The 10030-nt window shown below is 30.5% G+C and overlaps 1 protein-coding gene across 2 annotated transcripts; it reads left to right on the forward strand.

Moving 5' to 3' along the window:
* The first annotated feature begins 2301 nt into the window (after positions 1-2301).
* On the forward strand, positions 2302-9236 carry LOC107888047 (uncharacterized). 2 transcript variants are annotated; one of them, XR_001681253.2, is made up of 4 exons: positions 2302-2674; positions 3679-3783; positions 5446-5634; positions 8810-9236. XR_001681253.2 is itself a non-coding variant. In XM_016812224.2 (4 exons), exons 2-4 carry the CDS (start codon positions 3754-3756, stop codon positions 9021-9023), a joined length of 351 nt encoding a protein of 116 aa, XP_016667713.1. In that variant the 5' UTR covers positions 2302-2674; positions 3679-3753; the 3' UTR covers positions 9024-9236. The 2 variants fall into 2 exon arrangements, 1 of the variants encoding a protein (XP_016667713.1); XM_016812224.2 differs by having other exon boundaries at positions 5528-5634.
* The last annotated feature ends 794 nt before the right edge of the window (positions 9237-10030 follow it).

Genomic DNA, 10030 nt, shown 5'->3' on the forward strand with positions numbered 1-10030 from the left:
TAATGAGAAAGAAGAAATAGAGTATGAAGAAGAACCAAACAATCCAGAACTAATAAAGGAACCAGAAGTTTCTAAACCAATAGAGGAGACAAATGTTGATAAGCCCATTGAACCAAGTGTTGATCCTGAGTTTACTATTCCTATGCCCACTTCTCCAAATATTATGAAGAAATCAGAATTTTCAGTTATGATGGATTTGATGAAATTTATGCATAACCAATAATAGGCTTAATGGAAATATGCGAAGATTAGAGATCATTCTATACGAAATACTTTTAAAAATATCTCTAGCAATTTTGTACCTGAGTTCCCAGATTATATATTCAAGTCATGGAAGAAAGATAAGGATGATAGCGAGAATGAAGCATCAAAGGAGGAAGATGAGGAGGATAAGTCAAATAAATAAAATGGGGGAATTTCTTGTCTTTAGTATTTATTTCTTTATAGGTGTTTAGTTTTATTTCCTAGTTAGAATTTTGCTTTCGCATAATAAATTGCAAGCATGAATAAAATAAGCTCTATGCCTCTTCGTTAGGAAAAGAAAAGTGATGTGGTAATGGGAATGAACATGTCTAGGATTGAATTGTTGAGAAAGACTTAATATTAAGCAGTTTTTATGACTCACCACTCCTTTCTTACAACTCTAACTGGTGTTCAATTTTCATTCATTACTTTGTTTTCATAATGAGGACATTGCTTCTTTTTAAAGGGTGGTAAGGCAATATTTTGCAAGAATTTTTAAAATTTGCAAGTATGTTTCAATCTTTTCACCTAAGTATGCTGGAATAAATGAATGTTCAAAGAGAATTTTTTTTCATAAGTTTGTTCAAATGCAAGCATGATTTCTGATTTTATCAAAGTTATTTTTATGTTATCTTAAGTGATGGAATGCTTGTACGTTCTTTAATCTTATGTAGTATTTGCCATGAAATTTTAATTTCTTTGGAAGTTGACATGCATAAAGGTTTAAGTCGTTAGAATTGACTTAGTAACTTTCTTAAGGAAAAATCCTAGGAGGTATAAAAATCTAAACATGATATAGACACTCTTCTTTGGATCATTTGAGCCTTTTAAGCCGACCTTATTAAATTAACCCTTGAAACTTTACTTTTGAGCTTAATGGCCTGTATATTGCACATTACCTACACCATGAGCCATATTATCATCTTTTTAATTTTATCCTATTTTTTATGCACCTATCTTAACCAAATTTGTCTTGGTGATCAAAGTTTGAGAAAAAATACAAAAGATGTACATGCTCTTCACATGTGTAAAAAAAAGAAAGAAAGAAAGAAAGATGAAAGAACAAATGAAAGTTAGTTCAAAAGAATAAAAAGCAAAGAAAAGTTTGCTCAAATTTTGAAAAATAAAGGTTGAGCATGAGCTCAAAATAAGTTTGGGGGGGTTCCAAAGATCCATTTGTATGAAGGTTATGATGCAAAAGGATCAAAGACAAAGTTAGGGTTAAGATGATTCACTACAGAAAATTAAGCTTTTAGTGGCGTTTTTAGTGGCATTTGGACCTAAAACGTTGCAAAAGTTATGCATTAGTGGCGCTAATCGAAAAGCGCTGCAAAAAGTTAGAGCTATAGCGGCATTTATAAGAAAAACACCGTAAAAGGTCAAGCAGTAGTGGCGTTTATGAGAAAAAATCCACAAAAGGTCTAGCATAGAAAACATAGAAAAAAATTGAAAGAAAAAACATAGAAAATTATATGTTAAAAATGAAAAAAAAAATATTATTTAAAATAATTTTAAAGTTTTTTTGGTATATGACTAATTGTTTTTTAATTTATATATTAAATAATTTCTTATATAATTGTAAAAGAGATCATATTAATTTTAATATATTAAAATTATCATTATAGTTAAAATTATTTAAGAGATAATAGATAAACTTTATATATATTAAAATTAAAAAAATTGTTAACCCATGCATCTCTAGAGAAACAAAATTAATTGTAAATTAAAAATTTTAATTTAATTTCCTAAAATATTGAAAGAATATATAATTACGAAAGAGAAAAAAAATTTAAAGCTTTTTTGTTTTTTTTTTCATATTTTGAAATTTTTTGTTTTTGTTTTTGTTTTCTTACATAAAAATTATATAAAATTTATAATTTTATCTAATTTTTTAAAATATTACTTAGATTTTAAAAAATTATTTATTTAAAATTTATTAAAGATACAATAATTCAATATAAAAATTGTAAAAAAGTCGAGCGTTAGCGGCATTTATGAGAAAAACGCCGCAAAAGGTAAGCAATAGCGGCATTTTGTTCCAAACGCCGCAAAAAGTTGAGCAATAGTAGAATTTTTGGTCCAAACGTCGCGAATATGTATTATTTTTTGCAAAACGGCGCTGTTTTGTTACCCCAAAATACCTTAGTCTTTTTCCCAAAATCGGTTCCCCCCACGAAATCCCAAAATTTCACCTAAAATCTCTTGTTTTTTTCCCCTTTCTTTTTCCCAAAATCGGTTCCCCCCTCGAAATCTCAAAATACCTGAAATCTCTTCTTCTATTTTTTCCCCATTTTATTTTTCCCTAACCATTTCTCCCCTACCCCGATTCCTTTTATTTTTGCCCCCAATTTCCCCAAATCGGTAGCCCTCTGCATCTTCGTCGGCAACCCATTGCTGCATCTCCGTCGGTAGCCCTCTGCTGCTTCTCCTTGTAAGTTTATTAAGTGTAATAAATTACTATTATTTTAATTATATTTAATTATTTGCCCTAATCTGATTCGTTCCCCCTTTGTTCTTTAAATTTATTTAAAACGCTATTCATCACTTGGATTTGATTTCGATTGCTCCGATCTACAAATTTTTTTTTTCATTTTTTCTTATCATCTTCTTTTATAAAAGGCAATATATGAAGTTCTTGGATTTTGTTACCATTTTTTTTTGTTAGTTTACAGTTGAAATTAACCTTCTTTTTTTTTTTAGAATTACCTTCCATCGTTCATTTCCCACTTTGTATTGTATATTAAGACCCGTTGTACATTCTTTTATCATTGGACGTGTCAGTTTGCACCATTTGGTAATTTCTTTTTCTTTTTTTTTCTTTTGACATTTCTAGTAACTTTGGTGGTAAAATTATTAGACGTTTGATTTTACTTCTTTCTATTAGATATACGAGATATTGGATAATGCTGTTGATGAGGCTTAAGTAAGTTTTGCAGCCCATAGGAGTAAGTTTTGAGGGGAAGACTGATGTTATGAAAAAGATTAAGTTTCCAAAGATGGAGAAAAAATCTGCGATTAAATTGTTCAAAGACAAGCAAAGAGGCAGCACTAGCTTGTCCCATAAGAGCAATTTTGGAAAATGAAAAGAAGTTCAGTCTCTAATATTTTAGCTTTATAGGTTCTATTATATGTTTGCGCCTATGAGCATATAAACTTATGATAGTTTTGCAAATGGTGCTAAAAGGTGGTGGATCTGTATCCTAATGCTACTTTATTGATGGTGTCTATTATTAGTTGCGTATTTTGATTAGTCTTGTTCTATGCAATTGTGTGGGGTTGGTGCCAGACTACATTGTTCTGATATGTAAGGAAGATGATAAATATTGATGGGTGGAGATTGGACTGATAATTGTACCCTTTCTCTGATCTATTGCATACCTTTTTACATGAAAGTTCACTTGCACGAGTACATACTGATATAACATGCAATTTCAGGAGAAAGCGTTAGCTGCGGCTGAGAGTAGACCTTTGCCTTCCTTGTATAGCAGTGCTGACATTCGTTCCCTGAAAATGGATGATTTTAAATATGCACATGAGCAGGTAACATGGTCATAAATCATTTATATATTTAGATGCTATTGAATAAAAAAATCTAGCAATTTGGAGTGCTATATACTATAAATTATGATGTCTGAATGGTAAATAGATCAAGTTCAAATGCCGAAATTTATTAAGTTTGAAAGTTGGAAACTTAAAGAGTTACATGTTGTAAACCATGTTATCTGACTGCTAAAACTTTAGGCATTTAAATGCTGCAAATTATCATGTTTGAAGTTGGTATTTGGATAACTAAATATTTTTTTTTGGATAAATGAATTTAGCTTGACAAACTTGATCAACAGCTCATTTGGAGCTTGGTATTCTCCTAAATACTTATACCCTTCCTTTCATTTGAAATTAATGTATGTGCTATTTAGGATAAAAGAAAAACTGAAGAGATTAAATGTTGAGTTAATTGTTGATGACCATTGTTAAGAATGCTCAATTTTAAGGATGAAATTGTTGAACTGAATATGCTTAAATTTGTTGAGGAGATGAACTGCTACTGGTTGAAATAATAGGGAATTATGAGAGGTTAAATGCCAACTTTGGCCTCTTAATTTCTCTGTTTAAAGATGTTTTAAACTTGCTAAAAATGCAACAATTGCATATGTTATTTATTTAATTAAATAAATGATACTGAGTTCTTTACCTTTTCTTCCTTGGTTGTTTTTTTGCATCTTTATGCTGGTATTAGTGATGGAATTAACTGAAATTTTAGTGAAATTTGCAGCTGTCGAGGGAGCTACTGAAGCATGCAGTTTGCGTGCATGCTGTCTAATTTCTTACCAATTTAGGTGGTCTGATCGATGGTTGTTTATTGTTGTCCAAATAAGTATTAAAGAATATCATCCAAGTGATCAAGAAATTAAAATGGTCTGAAAAATGTGAAACTAAATTGTTAAATGTTAACTATTGATGTCCAAATGGATATGAATTTATGATGTTAGTAAGCTGAAAATTTAGGTGTTAAATGCTGCAATTTATGGTGTCTGAAAGTTGTGATTTATGATATTCGAATGATGTATTTTAAGTTGTTCGAATATGTTAAAGAGTTGATTTAATATAATGACTAATGGTTGTTTATTGTTGTTCAAAGCATGATGAAATAAACATGTTAGGCGTGGTTTAATACATGCCTTGATGATCTGTAAGGTTGTCCAAAACAAGACAAAATTTAGTTGTCTTTAAGATGTTTGAATGTGGTTGTTCGAATGGTTCTTCAAATTTTCCAAATGTGTCTTTAAGGTGCTTGAAAATGTCATATTAATGTTGTCGATATATGATTTTGAGTGTTGGAAATTTGCAGCATTTAATTTCCTATTTGAAGTTGATTAAACCATACTATAAATGCAAAACATGTATATGTTGTTCACATGCTAAATTAACCATTAGTGAGCTTAAAATTGATCTATTCGAATGTGTTAAATTCATTGTTCAATGTGATGTTATTTATGCTAATTTATTAATGTTATATGCGATGTTAATGTTGACTTGTTAATTGCATATTTTATTATAAATCTGATTTGGGGTTTTGAATTTAGAAGAACCTTATCTTAGATAAGTTATCTACTTTCATAATAATTGGAATCTGATTCTGTTATTTTGGTTGGTTCATGTCTTCCTATGTCATCCATTAAGATTTGTTTCTTTTTTTCTCAGAACCGGTATGTTATTCATTTGCCTTCTTATGCTGGGCTAACAAGTTATTCAAGCACTTAACTACAATCCTGGTGATTATCAGATAGCTGGAGGTCACCGAAGCAGCAGTTACACTCATCAGACTATCACATGGAATGGGAGCAATTATGCAAATTATACTACTCAGCAATTATACTACCATTGTTGCAGGTTTGAGTTTTTGTTGGATGCATGGTCCAGAATTAGCTGAATTCATGCATGGTGACAACTTGTTTGAGCTAACTGTTGATCTTAAAGTGTGCATTCTATTATTATTTTGTTCTATTTGTATTTTGTTAGATTTAAGGTGTGTTATGATAAGTGTGATATTTTGTTTGATTGTTATTGATCAACTTTCTGTTTGATGGGATATATATTTATATTATGGATATTCTTCTTCTTCTTAATATTTTGATAATGAATTTTGGATGCTTCCACCAGATAAGATTTCATTGTTCCTAAGATGAAGGGTTTTGGAACTTTATAAAATATACTTCCTTTCTTTGAAATGAATTAGAGCATGCTATGCATGACATATTGGGGTAAGTTTGTTCTTTTCAATACTTTACTAGTGGAATCCCACTTCCGTTGCATTCTCTAACCAAAGAATGGAGTGATGTATGTACTGATAACAACATTTCTATAGGATTTGCTTAAGCGGGTAGAGGGATAAGAATGGATTTGTGGCGTTTTTATAATATTTTAATTTTTTTTATTTTTCATGACCTTTAGCGGAATTTTTGAGAAAAGCGCCGCTAAAGAACATGACCTTTAGCGGCGTTTGTGGGGAAAGCGCCACTAAAGGTCATGTTCCATAGCAACCTTTTTCTATATAAACGTCGTAAAATTTATCAGCGTTAACTATAACGGAGTTTTTTGCGGCTCTTGTCAAAACGCCATAAATTGCCGCTATAGACCCAAAAAAATGCCACTAAAAACCTATTTTACTGTAGTGATTGAACCTAAAAATTCACTTCTCTTTATCCCTACCTTTAGCCTAGCCATGTTACAACCTAATAAAAGACCTATTGATTTGATGATTATACCGACTACATTAGTGGAGAGGAATTGCTAAGCTCAACATATGAATACCACTATTTAAACCTTGTGATTTCTATGTTTAGATTGATAAGGAAAGCTTATTGATTGGTGAATGTTATATAAGAATTTGAAATGAATGCATACTCTGACTCATATTGACAATATTTTTTTTACTTAATATAAAGTTTGGGAATAATATTTGCATTGAGTTACTTATTAGTAAAAATAATTTGTGAGCATGATTTTATTGATGCATGATTATATGCAAAGACTAATGCTGCTAAACCATATTGCAAAATTGCCTTAGCAAAAGTTGTGTTGTGCCTAAACATTACTCGAGACGATAAATGGTTTAAGTTTGAGAGTGTTTAACCTTGAAATTATATAGGATTTTTTATATTTTTTTAACATCTTTTGACTAAATAATTATATTAATATTGAGTAATTGTTAATAAACTAAGTGGATTTTGCTTAAATGTTAATATGAGACATGAATTTAGAAAGTATGTGAAATTATGCTTTATTACATGATTTTTAAGCATAAATTATATTATTTTCATGTTTATTATTAATATGTGATTTTTATTATGCAATGGGTCCATGGAAGATGAGATTACCATAAGGATGCATGGACATGGACACATCCACCTTACTTGGATGGTAAAACTAAGCAAAATTATAAGGATGCTAATTTGACCCAGTTAAAGTGTGTTACAAAATGGACATGTTTGATTAATTCGAGGTCCCTGTAGTTGAAATTTATTCAGAAATTTACACACAAACTATGCCTTTGGAACCATCCACTCTATGTTAATTATAACATGATTTTATGTTTGAAATAATAAACCAAACCACCTCCCTTTCCACAATTTGTGCCCGACCATGCAATGGAGAAGATGGAGGGATTTTTAACTCTATTTTTAGTTGGCTTCACCCTCACCTTCACCTATAAATACCACACTACTCATCCCTTCATTCATATCATATTTCTCAGTCTATATTTTTTTTCTCTCATTCTATTTCCCTTTTCTTTTCCCCATACCTAGCCACTCTATTTTCCCTTCCATTCTTTAGCCAAAAAAAGCCTTACAAGATGATCTCTTAGTTAGCCAGCTTGAGAAACCCTTAGTAAAGGAGCAATGGACAGATCAGAGAAACACTTCAGTCAAAAAGATTTGAAAGGCTGCTAGATTGAATTAGAGTTTACTCTTTCCTCCTTGTTGTTTAATTTAAACATGTTTGCTAAGTGTTTATTAATCTTGCAATCAACAATGATAGCTTAATTTCGTTTAGTTAGGAAGATTATGTTAATTCAATAATATTTTTTTGATTCATGTTTAATGTGTTTGTGCCTCAGTCAATCATGTTTTCAATTAAAATCAAGATGTATTTCACTCATACGTGATTGGATGCATTCAGACTAGCTGAGCGATCCTAACCAGATGACGGCTAGTAGACACATAATTGAATAGAGCAATGCTCAATTTAGATCACTAAATCTGACTAAATTAGAGGTTCATAATATCTTTAATTAGTTCTATTATCTTTCATAGTTTTTAGGTTAATGTGATTAAACCGTTTCAAACTTAATAGTCCATGTTACCTCGCATAAATATTAAGAAACCCTTAGTTTAATATGATCAATAAAATGTATGTTTCACTAAGTAAAAGATCCGAAATGACTTAATTTGGTTTCTAAACTCATGAAAGATCGAGTTGCCATGGAATGTTTTTCGAACACTGTTAAGCATGATGAAAATAAATTAAGTTGATTAATGTAATTATCCTAGCCTATACATGTTATTGATTGTTGAAGTTGTGTTTTTGTTGCTAAAATTCATTCATACATTAGATAATTTTGCATATTTAGTTTAAAATTGCATTAGGGATCAATTTTTCATCTAGTTAAGTCATCATCACTCACATTATTGTGTTTTTTTACCAAATTGTGAATTTATAATTTTGCAAATAATCAATTAACACACACAGTCCCTGTGGAGACGGTAACTCATTTTACTTACTTATTACTTGAATGATGAATGACTGTGTACACTTTCACAAAAATTCCATTACAATAGGATCTTCCGATTACAATAACATAAAAAACCTAAATAGAAACTAAGAGTGAAATAAAAACCCCAAGTATATTTTCTATCTCCATAAATTTGTGTTTAAACTAATTACAATGTCTTTTATATAGTTTAAAATCAGAATATTAAAATGCGTAAAATATTCTTGAAGTCCTTAGAGTTCGACTAGGACATATACTTCTAATTTCCCTAAAAAACGTAATTAAAACGTGCAGGAGTTTTTGGGCTGCACAGGGGCTTGGTTGCACAATAGACCTACGATGCTACAACCAACCTCGAGAGTATGTCGTGACAGAGGAGGGCTGTGTCATGACATCGAGGCCAGTTTCACTCCAGAACTTGTTTTTGGCTTCTATCTTCGATGTTGAGACATTAGTGTCTTGGTGTTACGATGTAGGCATCAGTTTTGGCCCGAATAAGCATCTTTAGCTCCAGATTTGACCTACAAGACCATGTAACCTTATTTAGATATATAAAATGTAATTAAAAAAACTACTAGAAAGCATATATTTCTACTTTAAGTATGAAAACCTTAATATATTCTAAGATGCTTTCATTTAACTATCAAACAAGCTAAAGTTATGTGTAAAAAGGATGTAAATAATAGTGTATTTCATGGCAGATTAGTTATATTATAAGTAATCTGGTTAGAAATTAACTGGATAGCCTAATTTGATAATTGTGAATGTAGGGTGCTCATTTATGTTTTTTCTCGGTAACTGTAGACTATTAAGAAGGTAAATTCTAACATACGTGACACTTTTCAAGTTCCATTAAATGGGTTGGGTTGTATATATATATGTGAAATGGTTCTGAAAAGGGGTTTTCTTCTTCTCTTAGAAAATTTTGTTCTTTGATTCTTTTTCATATACAAATGGTAATTCCTTCTTTCTAAGCTGGAAGCTAAGGATCTGGAACTAATCAGTGGTTATCACATCCTTGGTTAAGTATGATAGTTCTGCATGTTAGATTCTAAAAGAGTAAATCTGTAATGAGTGTATGAACAGTAAGATGTATGTATAAGGCTTTGCATGAAGGTTGTAAATATTTTAGATGATGGTAAATTGTATATGTGTAAGTCCTTAATATTGTTTCTATGTTCTGTTAGCAGTTGTTGCTACTAAATCGTATTAGATGTTCAAGTATGGAGTTTTGAAATATTGTAGTAGGTGAAAATGAGGCGAGTCTTTAACTGACTCTTTTATATGAACTACTCAAATAAGAAAAATACTTGTATACATACAAAAATAAAGTGAAGATGATGTTTACAAAAACTGGTAAAGATGATAGATATGTTATAATAAAATGTATAAATTTTAGTTAAAAGAATGATATTTGATAGCAGACAGGTAAGGTCTAATATACGAGATGGACAAGCCAGTAAAGAGCTGATCATCTAGGTAAGTGAATGCTAAACTAAAGTTTTATTGTGAAGC

Source organism: Gossypium hirsutum, chromosome A03 (genome assembly GCF_007990345.1).
Source record: "Gossypium hirsutum isolate 1008001.06 chromosome A03, Gossypium_hirsutum_v2.1, whole genome shotgun sequence".
NCBI lineage: Eukaryota > Viridiplantae > Streptophyta > Magnoliopsida > Malvales > Malvaceae > Gossypium > Gossypium hirsutum.